The sequence below is a fragment of the Mesitornis unicolor genome, unplaced genomic scaffold (genome assembly GCF_000695765.1).
Source record: "Mesitornis unicolor isolate BGI_N332 unplaced genomic scaffold, ASM69576v1 scaffold36301, whole genome shotgun sequence".
In the NCBI taxonomy this organism is placed as follows: Eukaryota; Metazoa; Chordata; class Aves; order Mesitornithiformes; family Mesitornithidae; genus Mesitornis; species Mesitornis unicolor.
This window is the reverse complement of record NW_010164074.1, coordinates 31,508-49,821: the sequence shown is the minus strand read 5'-3', so window position 1 is coordinate 49,821 and position 18,314 is coordinate 31,508. Positions and strand designations below refer to the sequence as shown.

At 39.1% G+C, this 18,314-nt stretch overlaps 1 protein-coding gene across 1 annotated transcript in view; it reads right to left on the bottom strand.

Moving 5' to 3' along the window:
• The window catches only part of LOC104548208 (transmembrane protein FLJ37396), a 53,836-nt gene that overhangs the window by 22,530 nt on the left and 12,992 nt on the right, over positions 1-18,314 (bottom strand). Inside the window, 9 exon segments of the mRNA XM_010194158.1 lie at positions 392-594; positions 3,960-4,242; positions 5,266-5,387; positions 6,323-6,523; positions 8,212-8,310; positions 10,653-10,877; positions 15,480-15,683; positions 15,791-15,926; positions 16,180-16,289. Of these exon segments, the coding sequence (XP_010192460.1) occupies positions 392-594; positions 3,960-4,242; positions 5,266-5,387; positions 6,323-6,523; positions 8,212-8,310; positions 10,653-10,877; positions 15,480-15,683; positions 15,791-15,926; positions 16,180-16,289 (1,583 nt within the window).

Here is an 18,314-nt window from a genome sequence, read left to right as displayed (position 1 = left end):
GAAGGCAGTTAAAATAATGATCTGTGTAAAACTTTGCAGAAGGCGGCACCTTTGTGTTCATTTGATCAGTGAATTCCTCCTATTCCTCCTCCTTTTGACACATTTTCAGTATTTTCACTGGGAAAGGGCCTCTCCTGTTAAGTTCTGAGGATCAGTGTGGCCTCAACTTCTGAATCTAATGAACATCTGCAAACCCCAGGTAGACTCCATCTCCACATAATAAGCATACCTGTCTCCCATAACACAGATGCAGGCACTCTCTCTATATATGTTTTTTTTCCAGCTGTAGTAGGTGGTTACTTTTGTAACTTTTGTATGAAGTTACTTTTCCCCTACGAGCCACACCTCTCTGAGGTCAACATAACAAAAATGGCACTACCAACCCACTAACCTGGCTAACTGCGTGCTCTCTGTTGCCACCTCCATCAGCTGAGGCCGGAGCGTGACAAGCTCCAGGAGTGTGGCGAAGGAATCCAGCATAAAAAGCTGTTTTTCTCTGTCTGCCTTTTTTTCTTGGTCTGCTCCCACCTCTAATAGTGACAAAGCAATCTCTTGCACCAGCAAAGGGTCTTCTATCAGTACCTCAGCAAATAACTGCAAAGAAAGGGGGGGGAAAAGAGAAACAGATACATAATTTATATCAAGTTGACAAAGACCTTTAAATACTTTAGGGGACCATTCTCCTTTTTATTTTTCTGGAGTAAATAATGACTGGAGTTGCTTCTCACTTGCAACCCATGCAAGGTCAGAATTGAGCCTGCCCTGATCTATCCCAACCTCTAAGTGGTGTTTTGCTACTTGCTTTGAAGGTAAAGACATTCAAACTATAAACCTGGCTTTACTTGAAGGACTTAACAAAGTTTATTTTAGTTATTTTTTATGTCTAACACAATATTTTTTTATTTTTTATCATAATCAAAATTCAGAAGGTTTTCAGATGTATATACCTCTCTAAAGCAGGGGCTCTGTAACTTGGTTCAGTTATTACTAGCTGAGGTCATTCCTCCTCTAAAGAGCATGCAGATCCCAGCACATGTCCCACTGTACGTATGATGCTCCCAAAATGGGGACAGTAAACTCATGTGCGTCAGCTAACTCAGCAGAGCTGGACTCCTTTTCTACTGGGAGGGTGAAAGCCTCCAAAAAAGCAGAAACCCCAGGAAAGAAAAATTATCAAAAGCTGCAGCTTGGCAGTGTGGAGAGCTGGAAAGAAGATAACGGTCCATTGGCTGTTGTGCTGTGGAATTGGTGGCAGGAACAGCTTCTGGCTCTGTGTGCAGGAGAAGATGCTTCTTATCTCAAGCTGTCACAACTTGTACAACTGTGTCACCCTGCTCATATGAGGCAGGACAGATGTGCCCACTGTTACAGCTGAGTTGCTGTTCATGACCAAGGAATCACAGATCATGAGGAAATCTGAACCCGGCCATGCAGCCATTACTAATAACCGTCCAGATTTCAATACCTGCCATTCACTACATCTTCACAGCCCCTCTGGGAAAAAAAGAAAAAAAAAAGGTTTTAAAAGACAACACCCTGAAGTTAAGTGTCTGAAGTTGTGCAACTTTATTTTGTCCCTCTTCCTTAATACTTTACAATGTGCTTTTGTAATTCTATGACTCTGGATGGGTGGGACAAGACAACCCATCTTTACGAGCTTCTTCACAGAGCTGCTACAAAGCAAACAGTATCTTCCATATCTCCAAGGAGGACAAGAGAAGAGGTAAACAGCCTAGACTGTAGCAAGGCAGAACTGTGCTAGACTTTGAGAACTTGATAATGGTGAAGCTGTTGAAGCACCACAACAGCTTGCTTGGAAAAGACTATTACATTATGTGTTTGAGAACAGGACAGCTACTTACGGGAGTAACTTAAGCATAGCTGATCCTGGCTTGGGGTGAGAGAGGAGGATATCACAGCTTCCCAGGGATCATTTAGTCTTGTAATTCCAGAATTCACTTTTCTTTTTATAAGGTCTTTCTGATATTACTTCATGGGAAAAGCACCTGTTCCCAGGCTGGCAGCATCTGTACCTCACCGCTGGGTAATCCGTTTATCATGAACTTGAAAGACAAGTTGGAAGTCAGATGGGAAATAAAAATCAGATCTTGTAAAACCGTCCTTAGTGAAGGGCTGGAAAAACATGAAAGAATGAAGTCCAGGGTCACAAAAGGAACAGTCCAGGAAGGACAGAAATGTTGATTTTAGCATAGCAGGTCATTAAGAAAAACAATATGGGATCTTGTAAAGACTGCATCATCATGCCTATGCAAAAGGAAAACAAATGAAATCTGCTCTAGCAAAAGTAAATTTCCTAAAATTTAAATGCTTGACATTTACAACCTTAGTGTCTTCTAAACATCATCTGCTTGCGTGTGTTTGCCTCATCTGCAGCCTCTGTTGGAGGAAAAGGAATGGGCAGGAAGTAAACACAACAAAACGCCTCCCTTTCCCTTTGGCAACAGCAGTGTGATAACTTTAAGATCCATCACAGAACTCTGCCACTGACTTCTAGGATTTAAAATTTAAAAGCAAAGAATCATTTGCTCTGGACAAGAGAGTAATGAAACACTGCCAGTGGATTTTATTGACAGCAGAGAGACACTGGATAAGTAGTTTTTGGGTTTTGCTCTAGGTCAGGGAGGGGAGTATATCAGGTGGCTGTGACCTTCTGCCTTTAGTTTGCCTCTATACTTTCTGACCCACCACAGTCTCTTCATCTAACCAGTTCTGCCTCCGTGCCTCAACCTTTTCATTTTCATCCCCACTCCCTGGATTAGCAAGTCCTGCTGACATTGGTTTTGGACAGCTTGAACCACTCTCTTTACCAAACCATTCTCAACCCTCCACCCTGACCTAAAGTGCCTTCTTGCCCCAGCCCCAATTTGCCGTACACTTTTTCCCCCATATCTTTTCCTTCCAAAAGTAAAGAACCCACTGAGTCTTAGCCCTTGTCTGTGTGTCTCACCTTTTCATCTACCTCAATCTTCATTCCCATTTACTGGCTGCTATCCCACTTACCAACTCAGCTGTATTTCCTCCATACTTCTGCCCAGCTCCTGCTCCACTAACAGAGCTGCCTCATCTCCCCTGCAATCTGCGGAGCTGGCTTCCTCTGCTGCCTCCAGTGAAGGCAACATCAGTGACAGTGCAGGCTAACAGCTCCTCGCACTCACTTTAAGTGCTCAGACCCAAATCAAACATGGATCATTTAGACCAGAGCTACTACTGCATTTGTAAGTCCTGATCTGCCTCAGGTCATAGATATACCAGGGCACACAGATGATGTCTTCCTACTGAGTAAGTTGCAATAGCATATTTAACTTTAGTTTATGCTGACCAATGGCAGGAATGAAAGCATAGCATATCACTACCTAATGAGCCTTCCCAAACTTGACATGTATGCTTCAAAGCATAGCTGTATTACAATCTCATAGAGAAAACAGATACAATAATTTATTTTCCATTTCTTGCTCTCAGAAAAAACTAAGCTGAATAAGTTTAAAAAAAAATCAACCTGACAGGGACATCCAGCATCAATAATTTCATTCACAATAATTAGCATTTATCAAAATTACAACCAACCAAATTCAGAGTTCTGCGCCAGGAAATGGTGAACGTTACAGTAATAACTGCCTCTATCTATAACAATATTTGCTTTAATGTCCAGTCTTTTTTTTCTTTAGACTGTACACACATACAGAGACACAAAACTTGGAGAATTACCATGATCTCACATCAGTTTTAAGTATGTGTATTTTCCTTCTCACTAAGCTGATTGCTTCTACTTTATACTGGCAAGAGATCAAGAGTTCTACCTTTCTGTGTGCATTTACAGAAAAAAATCTTGTTTTAATAATTGATGGAATGCGTTTTCACCAATCATAAGCAAGTAATTAATTTAACAATCACATAGCTATAACTTTAACCAGTAAGTGTAAATGAACTAGCAAGATCACACTCTTGGGCATTCTGCTTTGAAGAGTCATTAGTAACATAAGAATAGAACTTATATCTTTTTGAATCTGAGAACTGTAAAAAGTTTGTGTTTTTTCCATAGTTAGCCACTCATCAATGACTAGCTGAAGTACTCATTTTTCTAGATTACTTGCTTTACTGGCTGTTTTTGGTCTTCAGATGCTGTAGAATTCCTGGTAGATATACTCAAGAACTTTGAGGATCAAGCACACCAAACCAAGAGAAGGGTGAAACTCCAACAAATAATTGTTCTTAAAAGTAGGACTTAAAAACAACAAAAACAAAGAAAGAATAAATAGCTCTCAAATAAGGCTTTTCTAAATCGTATATACAAAGGAACCTTGCAATTGCTTTATTTGCAGGAATAAATTACAAAGACTCTAGCCCACATCAGAAATCAATCATCAAATCAGAGACTAGAACTGAAGCCTTAAATAACATAATTATGTTGGAACACAACTAAGTAGTCTCATTTGCTAATGAAAACAGAAAATGTTTAAAATTCTCTTTCGTTACCTGACATGTCCTATTAACTGCATTTTTGTGTCTATTATGCCTGTCCATTAAAACTGTTTGCACTTGAAAATAAGCCCTCAGATAGATAGCCAACACAAAATCAAAAGAAGAATAGGGAAGAATAGGGCCAAGGGGCTTGAGATAGAGGCAGGAAACCAGAAGGGACCACAGGCAAGGGGTTCTTGGCTTCTGAGTGTGTATCAGCTGGTATGTGAACCCTTCCATAACTCACAGTGCTGCACAGCTGCAGGATGGGGAGCATGGGGCAGGTCTGTACTGCAGGCAATGTATGGATTCCACCTGTGAAACCACAGTACACGTACATCCAACAGGTGTGCTCAAAAGAGTAACAAACTGTGGTCAAAGGGCAGTGAAAGGCATGAAGGTGGGTCAGGATACTGACACAGTGAGCCTAGAGCAAGGCTAACCTCAGTACCCACTTTCATCATTACTGTTTAATAGTCTGTATCCATAGGAATATTGATGTCCCAGTGCACTGCAAGATGTAGTTATCAAATCCACTGTCATGCAAGTGCAGTGCAAAGGCAGTGGGAGAAGTATCACTTTTCTTCTTTGAATGTTTTCCTGTCTGCCTAACTAGTGTGAGACTAAGAAACATTAGACTCACCTATTGCTTGATTCACCTTAAGACTGGCATTGTTTCAAAGAGTCTTATTCTCAGGTGCTGGATCCAAAATTTTTACAATCTATCACAGAAGCTAAAACAGAAAGAAGTACTCTTCAGAAAAATAAAACTGTATAACTACTCACCAACTAGTGTTAAGAGAGATAAGCTGCTTAGTAATTACGTTATAAGGAAGTCCAAATTCACCAATGCCACCTTTCTGACCTTCCCGCCAGATCTTTTGGACATATTCCCTCTGGGCATCTATCTAAAATTCAGCAGTAAACACAAGTGACATTAACCTGCACAATTCACGCATAGCTAGAAATCAAGGCAAAACCAACTGTTCTTTGTTTAAACATAAGCTACAAAAATGTAAATTTATATATACATAAATTTTCAAGTCAAATATATATGTATATATGGATTATTCCTGCTAAAATTATGTTGAATCTTTCATATTCCTTAAGAAGAAAATTTGAGCTCCAATGATGCTGACAAGGCTCCTTTTTATTGCTAGCAATATGGTAGAATTAGTGGCAACACCAGCGTAACAGTAGCCTCTTGTACCAAAACCCAAACTTCCGTTCGTGGACTAAAAGCCAAGTTACAAAGATTAGCAAATTAAACTTCCCAGCTTGCTACCTCTGAAATCAAAGCTCAGAGAAAGGAAATATCTTGTGGTAGGATACAGAGGAAATCTGAGGCAGACTTTTAAGCTAGAGGAAAAATGTGAGAATTTTAAATGTTTTGCTTTAATTATTAGCACAGGAATTCACAGCTATCTGAAATGTACTGCTTTTCAAAGAGCACTTTAAAGTACAAGCTTTGGTTATATTCTTTTTAAAGTCTCTTCTCCCTTACTATAAACAGAACTAGTTCCTTATCCTCTGTATTACAGAACAAATAGAGATTATTATTTTATTTACCTTCCACGCCTCTCACCCACTATTTCTAATTGTCTCAAATGGTAGCAGATGTGACTTTAACATGACAAAGGAAGCTCTGCAATCTTTCCAACAATTTCTTTCTGAAATTGAAGAAGTCTCTTAAGCTTCTGGCCTTCGATTTACAAAGCATCCATAGAATTCATTGTTAAATTTGTATTGACCCATTTTGACACTGTAAATCCATACAGGCTATAACCAAAGCTTCTTGTTCCATTTCATCTCCCAGGATAGATATACTGTAAATCCAACCTACTTGTCGGTCTACTATGTCCCTCAGCAGTTGGAGGTGAAGTTGCAAACAGATGCATTCATCCTTGCAGGTGCTGACAAAATAGTCAAGCTTGAGATCAAGCCGTGGACGTTTATGCATGACGTCAATTATCGCTTGGGCCAAAGCAAACCTTTCCTCAGGATCCAAAGCATGTTGGTAAGCTTCAAAGTAAACGTCTAGAGGCTGAAAAGATATTCAGAAGTACATTTAGAAATGTTTATTCATCCAAGTATTCATTCTTTGTTGGGGAGAGATTTCTGAGCATGGGTTTTGCCACCTATCAAACCAACAGTGACCTGGCATGGCATTTGTTTCTGGCACAGGATATTACTCAATGCTTCACTGAAAGGCCTAAGAACAAAATATAGAATAAACTGCTCATATAAGAAATTTCTTCCAAATCTTGCATTGTTAATATTTTTTCTAATGAAACAGGAAGATCTTTATTCTGCACATTTTTCCCTTCAAAAAGTAACAAGGCAATGTACTAACTACTTTAAAAATAAGCTACTTCTTACCACTCTAATCCATTCTCTGTTTCTTTTCCAGCACATACACTGGTTTTATATCTTTGAAAAACTCCATTTCCCCCAACCTGAAACCTGCAGACTCATCTAAGAGTTACCGTTATCTCATTTAGCAATGACTGTCACAGTTAATTTACATTTTTTGGAGAAACTCCAAATTAATTGAAGATGTAATTAAAGATCTACAAAGACGCATGCCCTCTTCAGGCTCCTCTACCAAGAATAACTATAAAGTTTTATTTAAATAAATTTTTTAATTACACAGCTTAGGACAGAAAAAGAAATGTATCAAGCGTGAAAGCACGTGAATTCTCGAGATGACACTGTAGTGCTTTTTGGTCAGATGGCAACTAGGGGATTTAAAATATGAACAGTCAGTGCTCTTGCTTCTGGACAAATCAGTCATGTCTGTAAGAAATTACCTACATCTGGCTATTTTATATTGAAAAGCATTCGCATTACTTTGCATCCTGAGACTGTGGAAGAAGAAGATGCAGGAGGGCTTAGGAGATAACTTGGTAGCTGAGAATTCAGATTTCAATAGAAAAAGTCAAGTACTCTCATGTAGACTGGCCTGACTGGCCTGACCCAAGCTGTTCTGGAAGAAGTTTCATTCTTCTCTAGTGGGAGTTTTTCTTCCAAAAAGAAGGCAAGTTCCCTTAAATGGAAGACTCATGATAAAAATAAAAGGTAGATTCACAGAGGTAGCGTGATCATACAGCAATGCAAAGCAAAGTCTATTGGGATGAGAGCAGAAATTTAGTGAACTAGGCAATTAGACAGGATTTTATAGAGCTCTGTAAAGGCCCTCTATCAAAACAGGAGAGTGGCCTTAGGAGATTTCCTAAACTAACATACAACTATTTTCATTTAAATGGTTTTCTATTTAAAGCCTCTTCAGTGGTACACAGAAGATTCCCTAACACCCTCCAGCATTCCTATTTTGAGAGCTGCCCTGGGTGACTCCAGGACCGAGAACAAAACTTTTCAAGTGTGTGAAGACAACCCCAATTAATGCCATTCCTCCCTGCTTCTGAAGTGGACCATCTGCTCCTTTCACTTCCTGTCCCTATGAGACTGGTGAGTCCCATAGACAGATGTACGTTTCCAAGCCCCTCTGGGTCCCTTCCTCTGAACTTCTCTGATCTTCATCTTTCAAGACTGAAGTCTTTGGGCAGAAACCCTGTATGCTTTCACATCTCATGGTAAAATGCAGACACATGGTTGCTGGCTCTGGCATCCATGTGTATACACAATGGGAAATGCTGTTGAAAGGGAACCTTACACAACCTGAAGTGAACTGATTGTAAATCACCATTTCCAAACCAAGAAAAGCTTTTGTACCTGGTATTTTTTTTCCAAGAAAGCAGCTTCACAGGTCCAGAGGTCAAGCAGCACAGCACATTGATCCACAGAGCCAAGGATGTTGCTGTCACTGAATTGCTCACAAGTCGCTTCGCCTAAGACAAAAAAAATAAGTAGAATACAAGCAGATGTCAGTATCAGAGGGATTTCCACATGCCTAGAGTCCCAGAGCTTGTGATAATTCTTTTTATTTCTAGTACAGGGTTGTGCTTTTTGCTTGCCAGGGAACTGCAGGCCAGGAAAATATTTCAATTCCCATAAGCTTTGGAGAGCTCCACAGTATTCTGCAAGGCAAAAAGCAAGTGCACCAGGCATTTGTTTTAAATCCATCATCTTTTAACAAATATTGCTTGAGATAAAGGACAATGTCTGGAGTTCAAAAGACCCACATCAAGAGACAAAGCCAGTGAAAGCATAAGAAAACTAGGGGAGGAAAGTGAAGAAAAGCTTCATTTTTCACAGGACCAATCATATTGGGCTCATCTTCACCTCTTCACCTTCACTCTCAGATCAAAGAAAAGTGGCACGGATTACTCAAAGGTAAATTTTACAAAGAGAGATAGTAGGGCAGAGTGCAGACCCAGGGGAGGGCTTTCTTTTCAGATGGTTTGCTACCAGAAAATTCAGTCTTCATAATTTAAAAATTACTGTGAAGGAAAGAAGGGAAAAAAATACCACTAGAAATGTTTCTACACTAGTAGCCAGTGAGAAAACATTAAAGAAATTATGCTTTTGGTTTCTTGGTTGTGATACTATCTAAATTAGAGCTGATTTTGACAATAAATGATAAATCAAGTAGAGCGAAACTGAAATGTTTAGAGCTGCAAAGTTAAAAATTCAGCCACTGCGTAAATAGAAGAGGCTTCAGCAGCTACTCCTCAGCTCCAGACTTCAAGTGTCTTATTTCTCAAAAGCAGAACAAGAGAGTCATTTGAAGTCCATGATCACTGAAGAAGTCAGCACTAAAAGCCTTTGTGTCCATAGCACAGAGAAAGAGACCATAACAAGAGGGAACAGAAGGAGCTAGGACAGGTTGTAAATGATCAATCCTCAAGTGTACTGTGTGAGGGTGATAATGAGGTGACCTACAAACACCAGAACTGCTACACCAGACCCATTCAGTACTCTGCCTCCTGTAATGACAGAATTGCAGAATGGCTGAAGTTTGAAGGGATCTCTGGAGGTCACCTGGCCAAAGCCCCTGCTCCCAAGCAGGGTCATGTAGGTGGGTTGCCCAGGACTGTGTCCAGGCAGGTTTATTAATACCTCCACAGAACTCTCTGGGCAACCTGTTCCAGTGTTTGACCACCTTCATAGTAAAAAAAAAAGTGGTTTTCATGTGTTCAGGTGAAATTTCATGTGTTTCAGTTTGTGCCCAATGCCTCTGGTCCTGTCACCGGGGACCACTGAGAAGAGTCTGGCTCCTCCTTCTTCATTCCCTCCCACCAGCTATGTACACACACTGATTAGATCCCTTCTGAGCTTTCTCCTAGCAGAACAGTCCCAGCTCTCTCAGCCTCTTCTCATAAGAAAGATGCTACAGAAAAAATATCCACAATGACAACCTTCAGGTTACTTCAAAGGGGGTCCTAGCAGGCATATAAGCATTCACAGGTTTATAAATGTTTTTGGTCATCTTAATCCTGAGCTCTGCCCTGCATCCTATGTCAGAACATCGAATTTTAGGGAAGCATACTAGAACATCAAAAACATTATCCTATCAATACAGAAAGTAATGCCAGTATCTTAAGATATATTTTGTGCAATTGTCTGAATATGATGTGTGTTTGTACCATTTATTCACTGTTTTCTAATGGCCCTGCCCCCATACTTTCTACAATTACAAGCTTCTTCCTCTCTATTCTAGAAGTACAGCTGCTCTTTTCAGAAATCTGTAAAACAGCCTGTCGCAACTCAGTTCCTACTATAAAAAAAAGCAGCAGGAAAAAAAGAAGTCTGGAACATCAAATATTTTGCAGTTTCTTATTTACAACTGAGAAAAGTTTAAAAGTGGTGGGAGGTAAATTTAGTTCTGCAGAAAAGCAATCCAATACATTAATTAAAAGACATTCAGAAGCAATTAACGTTTTTCTTTTCTGACTGTCTCTCTGTGCCTTGAAGATGTGCTTGCTCATTATATTACTTAAATACATCAGTAAAAGTCACCTCTGTGTTATTTTCCCCTCCAGGATGACTTTCATGTCTATGACCCTGAATAAGTGCAAAATTGTGACATTAACAACATGTGACAAGCAATTTCTCATGCTCAGTTAGGTCTTTGTAACACATTCATCACTTGGCTAACTAGGAGGATAAAGAGAGGTCCCAAAAATCCAGCCAGCACTTGGTCTTGCAGATGTACAGCATTGATTCAAGAAGTCATAGGATCAGCCTACCACGAAAACAGCAAAACAAATTACAATAGGTTCTTTTGGACTTGTAGATATCTTACTTTTATCCTTCTCAATGTACTGGCTGGCCACAAGTAGCAGCTAGTTCTCAAGCTCCCTCAGGTCCTCTAAAGTCACATCATATATTATGAAAACCCCTTGCTGGTCCTGAGTGTGAATATATCCATCTTCACTAGTGTGAAAGTCATCATGGTTTTCCATCTCCATAAACTCCATGAACTGAGCGCTGTGGACCTACACCATGAAAAAAGAGACACAGAGATACAAGCAGCCAGCTCTGCAAGGACTGCAGTTCTGAATGATCAACACATTTAAGGGTGGACCTGGCCTAGGAGCATGGTATTTTGTCATTAACAATGAACAATGAAGTAAAATATTGCCAAGATATTATTTTTTACAGGCAACATGTACACTGTGTCTTCATTTATACTATAATGGAGTAACACAAGCTCTATGAAATTCCTATTATGCCTAGTTTTTCCTTCAGGCATATAAATCCACAAAAAGCACCAACATGACATCAAAATGAGAAGATCAGCTTTTGAACTAACACACAGCTCTTTTCACTTTTTCTAATTTAGCTCAGATTTGGCAAAAAGTGTCTTAAATTCTGACATTCAAATATGAAGTCAGCATATTTTTTGAAGCCTTCCTGGGTGAGTTACACTTGCAAGATTTCAAGATTAGCTCACAGACACAAAGACTTTAGCACTAATTAAAAGGAACGCCCGTTCATTCATGTCCCAAATTGCTGTAACATCAGCACTTGTTCAATAGAATAGTTTAACAATGACCTTACTTTTCTAAAAAAAAAAAAATTAAAATAAAAAGTCAGTGTCTTTAAAAGAGAATCATCTACCTTGGCAGTGAGTCACTAGTTAGCTTGGTAACACCCCAGGCAAGAATTCAGTATTGCAGTCAGCAGAAGTGGCGTTAGCTTTCAAAATATTATTTCTTGACTAGGAATGCCTCAAAAGGAATTACATACATCTATCTCTAGGTGTACGACTACAAAAGTTAAGTGTAAATAAACACTTGGTATGGGGGTATAACCATAGAAACCTTCAAAAGTGCTGCTTCTTGCAAGAAGCTAGCAAGCAAATACAAGCTTCTTATTTTCCACTGTTTGTTTTTGCTACTTACTGGTGCGTAATGCACCTTTGTTCTCACTTCAGTGCCAAATAATGATGCACAGTGTCTTGGGACCTCCTTCTTTCACTAGTTCCCCTAACATCTGCCCTTACAAGATCCCCAGTGCTACCCAAACCTCACCTGCTAATCCCCGAATGTCTCAAATTTCATTAAGAGAAAGGATGGAGGAAAGGAATATGTACTTGTTTTAATCATGGAAATCTTAGTCAAATTTAAACGTGCTGGGAAGAACAGCTTGGCAGCTTCACATATCTATGCTGGATCAGAATTCATTCTTTATCATAAAGCTAATGAGGCAGCCGTGCAAAATGTACGCCTAATTTGAACATAATGTTGGATCAGTCTGCTCAGATTCCTTCCCTTTTTTTGATACGGTGTTCTGTACTCTCTGTTCTTTCCTTATTCTTCTAAACAGACTATTTGTTTCATGGCTCTTAGTGACAGGGTGCAAAATTTACTAAAGGTTTAAGCAAAGATCTTTGTAGAAGAATTAAATTCAACTTCATTTAGGTAAACAACTGAGCAAATACTGGGCTGACTTCACAACAGCAAGTAGAAGGGGTTTTTAGTTATGTTTTTAAACATCCTTATGGAGAACATTCACTGAAATGTCTCCACTTTCAAGCTCTTGAATTTTTTCCGGTGATTATTCCTCTAAAAATTCCTGCTCTTGAAATCTCAGTCAAGATTACTGTGTTCTGCAGAAGGAGAATGAGACTACAAAACTGGAGAGTTTACAAAACAAAACCGAAAAGAAATAAACACTTTCTCCCTTTCATGTTTGTTTTCGGAGTCATATTTTAAAGAGACTACTCAAGCCTTCTAAATACCACCTGTCCCTATAAAAAATGTTAATACCCATTTATATGTCTATAGCAAAAAATCAAGTAACTGGATATTTATATGCAATGTTTTTGGCCTGCAGGCTTTGGCTTTTCTTCTCAGGTTTACTAGGACATAACAAATCCCTTTTGGGTTATAAAGCAACACCCATGCACCTACATATATTTTATTTACTTTCTTCCAAGCTGAATCTCAATAGGGGACAGAAAAGAGTTTTAATTTAACGTAATGCACTGTTTTGAGGGTCTTCTGTCATTGAAACTCATGCCTCTGATGATCTCCACCCCAAGCAGTCTGCTAGGAAGGCTGCAAAACTGCCTCAGAATCCCAGTTTTGGATACAGTGTGAGCTGAGCCATTACATGGGCTCACAGCTTCCAGTGTGGAGAGAGTCATAACACGGGTACTCCTCCAATTTTGGGCATAGATTAGATGCTAAAAGTATTTAAAAACAATTCCATACAATTGAGGTTTATAGCACACACCAGGGAGTATGTTAGGTAAGTTTCAGTTTGCCAGTAAAACAGCTTTATTATTGTTTCAGTTCTTAAGAGACAGTCTGTGCAGTACATTAAAAAAAACCAATCCAAACAAAACAAACAAAAAACAAACACAAACCTCCCCCCCAACACATTGGAAACTGTTGTTAAGAAAATACTGTTGTCCCTGCTTCTAAATTTTTTGCCAATTAAACTGTAATAGGATTAGTAAATATTTATCTAGGCTTTAGTTGAAATTCAAGCATATATATATCTATATCTACATATTAGTCCAGGGGAAAGAGAGGCCACTCTGAAATGTCTCTCTCATTGCTAGGCACTCTGAAGTATTTCACAGCTGATGTCCAGAACAGAGAGTGCTTAGATGGAAGGTCAGGATTGATCTTTGCATCATTTCTTTTATGACAGAAAAAAAAGGAATGAAAAGAAAGGTATATTATACAGAGTTCAGAAAAAGACTTTGTCACAATGTCTACTTCACAGAAAACTGACACCTCCCATTGGAAAACATAAGTTTTTTCATTACTTTTTCTGGCTTGAAAATTCAAAAATGCTGGACCACCCAGTTCAACTTTTCTTAAGTGGGAAACCACAATTTTCTAGTTCCAAGTAGCTTTCCATTTAAGAATTTTAATTGATTGGATTTTTAAAAGATAAACATGGCCATATTAGAAATAAAACTAAAGATACCTTAAAAATGTCATCAACTCCATGCCCTCCCCATACATTTTGGTTTCAAAGAGTTTTAGATTTTTTCATATTTAGAGACATGAAGGTTTTTTTCTGGTTTGTTTTTTTTAGGGGGTGGGGTACGGTTTTAAGTCTTAACATGAGCAACAAATGGGGGCAGGAAGCCTACTTCCTTTTTGGTTCTAGACACTGTTCTTCCATGAAGTGTCTTTTGTGTTTGGCTCTGTGTGTTTCTACAGCAAAACAAACAAACAAAAACCCCCCACCAAGCAAAAAAAGTTTTCAGTAAATGAGAAATAAATGTGAGATCAAAATGTTGAAAAAGCTCTTATTAAAATACTATCGTGTTGACAGGGTTGCAATCACGATGAGAAAAACTTCCCTATGCAGTAGCAGATAAGCAGGCACTTCTTTATTCACAACACTGGGGAACACAGAGAATTGCTCCTCTAATTGTGTTCCAAGGTCCATACATTTTCACAGCTCATTTCACAAGATTATACAAGTATGCATAAAATGTCTGCTTTTTAATTTGCCCTTTACCATGATTGGTTCCCCACTACCACAATATCCCATACAAGGTATTGATCTACTGTAAAGCCCACCTCCACCTAATAGCTTGGCATGCAGAAGCGAGAAAAGAAGAGTTATTACCTAACCCTTGCCTTATCACATCTATCCTATGTTTGGTACGTACCTGGGAGACCACAGTACCAGGGGTCCAGCCTCTCCTCTTGGACCCGGAATGCCATCAGCATTTTTTTACCATCCCAGAAGCTCCTCTTTCCTCCAGCACTCCCTGGTACATACCTTCTCATGCACATATGTTTTTAATTTTAACTTCGCAGTTTAAGTGAATACCTACTTTGCAGTTTAAGTGAATACCCACTTTAACCACTTTAATCAATAAAAATGTTTTCTCGACTACAACAGTCATGCGTCTTCAGGCTTTCTACATGAGAACTTTGGGATTAGCGTTAGACCTGCAAAGAAATTTGACAGCTCAAAAGACAAAATACTGTATCACATCAAACCACTAATCTCAGCATGATATATTGCTCCTATTCAGTATATTTTACCATGATGCCGTGGAAACTAAAGTTTGATAAACCTTAGAAATTTAATTTGAATTAAAATTTTTCCAATCTGTGAAACTAAGTGTACTAATTATATGACTTCAGCCACATGCCCTCATCCAAGGTTAAAAAACAGTAGTTCCTAAACTCTACTTAAGTCTAAATGATATATTTTAGAGGTCATTAGGAGTTACTTAAACAAGTGCTTCCATAAATTGCAAAATGCCTGGGATTTCTCAGGATCATCTACTCTGTGTGATAATCCCACACTTACAAAGGTCCTCATTTAATCACAGCCGGCACCACCAGTCTAAGTAAATGTTTATCTGGCAGGCAGTGTTGACATTATACTTCTACGTGCCTGAAGTTTTCTCAGAGGTTTGCTACAGACCGCTGGTAGATACAGGTACTTAATCTGCTAAGGCAAGACACGTGGTTCTGAGGAACAAGCTACATGAAATCCCTTGGATGATTCAGCAATTGATCACAACATAGCTTGCATGGAAGAGAGAACTGGGTTAGGTAGGCCTGTTGACGTACACGTTTTGGAAGACTAAACGTTAGGCAGTACCTCACCTTGTAGTCAGTTGGTGTGTAGTGAATGTACAGCTGTGAACTCAGGCCACCAAAACCACTAGTGCCTCCTTTGGCAGCACTGACCCAGGAGGTATCTTCTGCACTGGGAATTAGGTGACCAGCCCTGAAAGAGAGGCCAGCAGTACTGACGGTCAGGCTTCTCTCCACAGACCTGAAGTAGTTAAGGATCCCCAGACACACTCGCTGAAACAAACCGGAGCAAACACACAGTTGCATTTTCAGTTGAATGACAGCCCCTCTCTTAGAAATAATAACTCTGATCTCTGCGGATTTTATGTTGAGTTTTTTACCTTTAGCTCCCGGAGTCTCAGGTGACGTAAGAAAAGAAGGGACAAGTAGGCTCCTCTTCTCACCGCGTGCTCCCTGTAGGCAGTCGCTCTGCCCTCTTCTAATCCTAGCAGCTGAAAGCTGCTTGTGTAACTATACCTTTTTCCAGACAGGAAAAATACAATAACATTTTTGCTTCTCAAGGAGATTTCTAAACCTTTCTAAGGTTTGCTATGTCTGTTGTCTAAGAGTAGGATGCTGCTGCCTATGGGACTGACTGTCATGGAAACCTGCAGTATGGAATAATGGAAAAGGATGGCATTACAGCTTCTGCCAGAGAAACAGCAGTTTGATACAATTTTTCTTCCTTCTTTCAGGTTTTATTAAATATACACATATAAATATTTTTTACCCTCTTTCCTTCTTCTTTCTGAAGGATGACGGAGGTTTATTGGAGCTGATATTTCCTACATTCTCCCCACTGTGAGCCACAGCTGTGTTATCATCCTTGGTACTTAGTTCCTAGTTCAAACACACATAGTTAAAAGTCAGTGTGGTAAGTATGCATGGGATTCTTATTTGACAGTTTTATGTATAGGCTTTATCATAACAAAAGGAGAAGAAAAAGAAAGGAAGTGCCATACTAGATGATATCCATAATCCAGCCAGCAGTGACATTATCATGGCATATAACTCCACAATATTTGGTTGCTTTCCAGTCCTTAGTGTTTTATCCTTCTAAAGTCCCTGAGCTGTATGAAAGAGCTATCCCCATTTCAAAGACAAGACTGTGGCACGGGTGAGGTTGAGGAAAGTTTCCAAAGAAATTCAGAACATCTGTTTCATCAAAACCTCAACCCGGCTATGGCTAGCGACACATCTGACCTCCTAGCCCATCCTTTTTCCTCCTGCCATGAAAGAAAAAGTGATTTCTGAGCTCCAGCAGATCATAGGCTGGGCATGGGGCAAAATCACAGTGTGGCAACAGAGAAAGAACATCAGACTAGGCTGTAGAAAGGTTTCACTGTGATGTATACGCAACACTCTCAACACAAGCATATATTAAATGCTCTAGCTAACATTCTGTAAAATTAAATTCAATACTTGGGTTTTTTCCCTCGCTCCTTTCAGGACATTCAACAATGTAGTACAAGGAGTGGCAGAAGAGCAGCAAGGAGGAAAACAGCTACACCTGACTTGTTATCAACTCCATCAAGACCTTCTCACATGCACCAGGAGTTACTCCACCAACATCAGTGAAATTTAACTGGCATAAGTATCAGTGTAAATGAGAAGATCACTGAGTCACACAGTATTTATTAATTGTGGAACATTATGGACAGTGATTTACTAAGCATTATCCAATTAATTTCCTCAGACAATCGAGTATATAAGAAAAATTTGTCCTCTTAACCCACTTCTCTATCCCAATATATTTTACCACTTCATTTGAACTTGGATGGCAAAAGCTGGAATTCTTTTCAGTGTGTTAAGGGTTTTATAGCATTGATTTTGGCATTGTTTTTTCTGATTAGGGAAAATCCTATTAATGTATCCTCACAAACTAGTGCTTGTCAAATTTATCCTGCTCAACGTGAGACATCCTAACAAAGCTACTCATAGAAGTGCCACAGATAAACTCAGGACTACGTTGGCTGTTCTACAAATTCACAAATTGACATGAGTGTATTGTCTCCAAAAATTCCTTCAAGCCAAAGAAATCTTGGTGTCAAACTGTCAAACAATGAGTTCATCACATAATCCTTGCAAGGATACATTTTCTGTTAACTTATTTCTGCCCTTGCTAAGCATGATCATCCTACTCATCCTGTCCTTGTTGGCTCCACAGGTCTAATTTCTTAAATTTTAGAAAATCTAGGTCCTTCAATCTCTATTACTTAAAATAATGTGAGGTCAAATAGAATTAAAATATCTTTTCCTGAATCAACAATATGAATTCTACATCTCTATCAAATATCACAATAAGTATATGGACTAACCGTGAGATGAAGCATTTACACTTAAAATTTCCACTTTTAAAAAATACAGACAATCCTGTCTGAAAAATGCCTGTAAAATGAGGAAAAAAAGGTAGCAGCTGAATTTTTATTTTAAAAACAGAGAGACATGGACAGTCCTTTTTTTGCAAAGGATCTAATTCTAGCTTTGCTATATCATCATGACTAGACTGTTTCAAAATTAGAGTTTTAATTAGCCTAATATTGCTGAGATCAGTCATCTCCCTTGCATTCTCCTCAAACAGGTACTCTTCCCCACCCTAGCCATAGACTCAGTGCATTTGACAGGAGATGTACAGTGCAATCATGTTTTCTTTTTTTTTTTTTCATTAATCATCATGTAGCTTGCATGAGACAACCCAATGTTTTATTTTTCCTGAAGTTTCATTAAGTAATCAAATATTTCCTGGTCAGAGTCAGTCTGAGGCAGGAAGAACTGTGTGTTCTTACATGTGGGAGCTTTTCCTGACAGAAAATTGCAGAATTGTTTCTGAAGACAGAGTTGGTACCAGGCTTGGGCCAATTAATC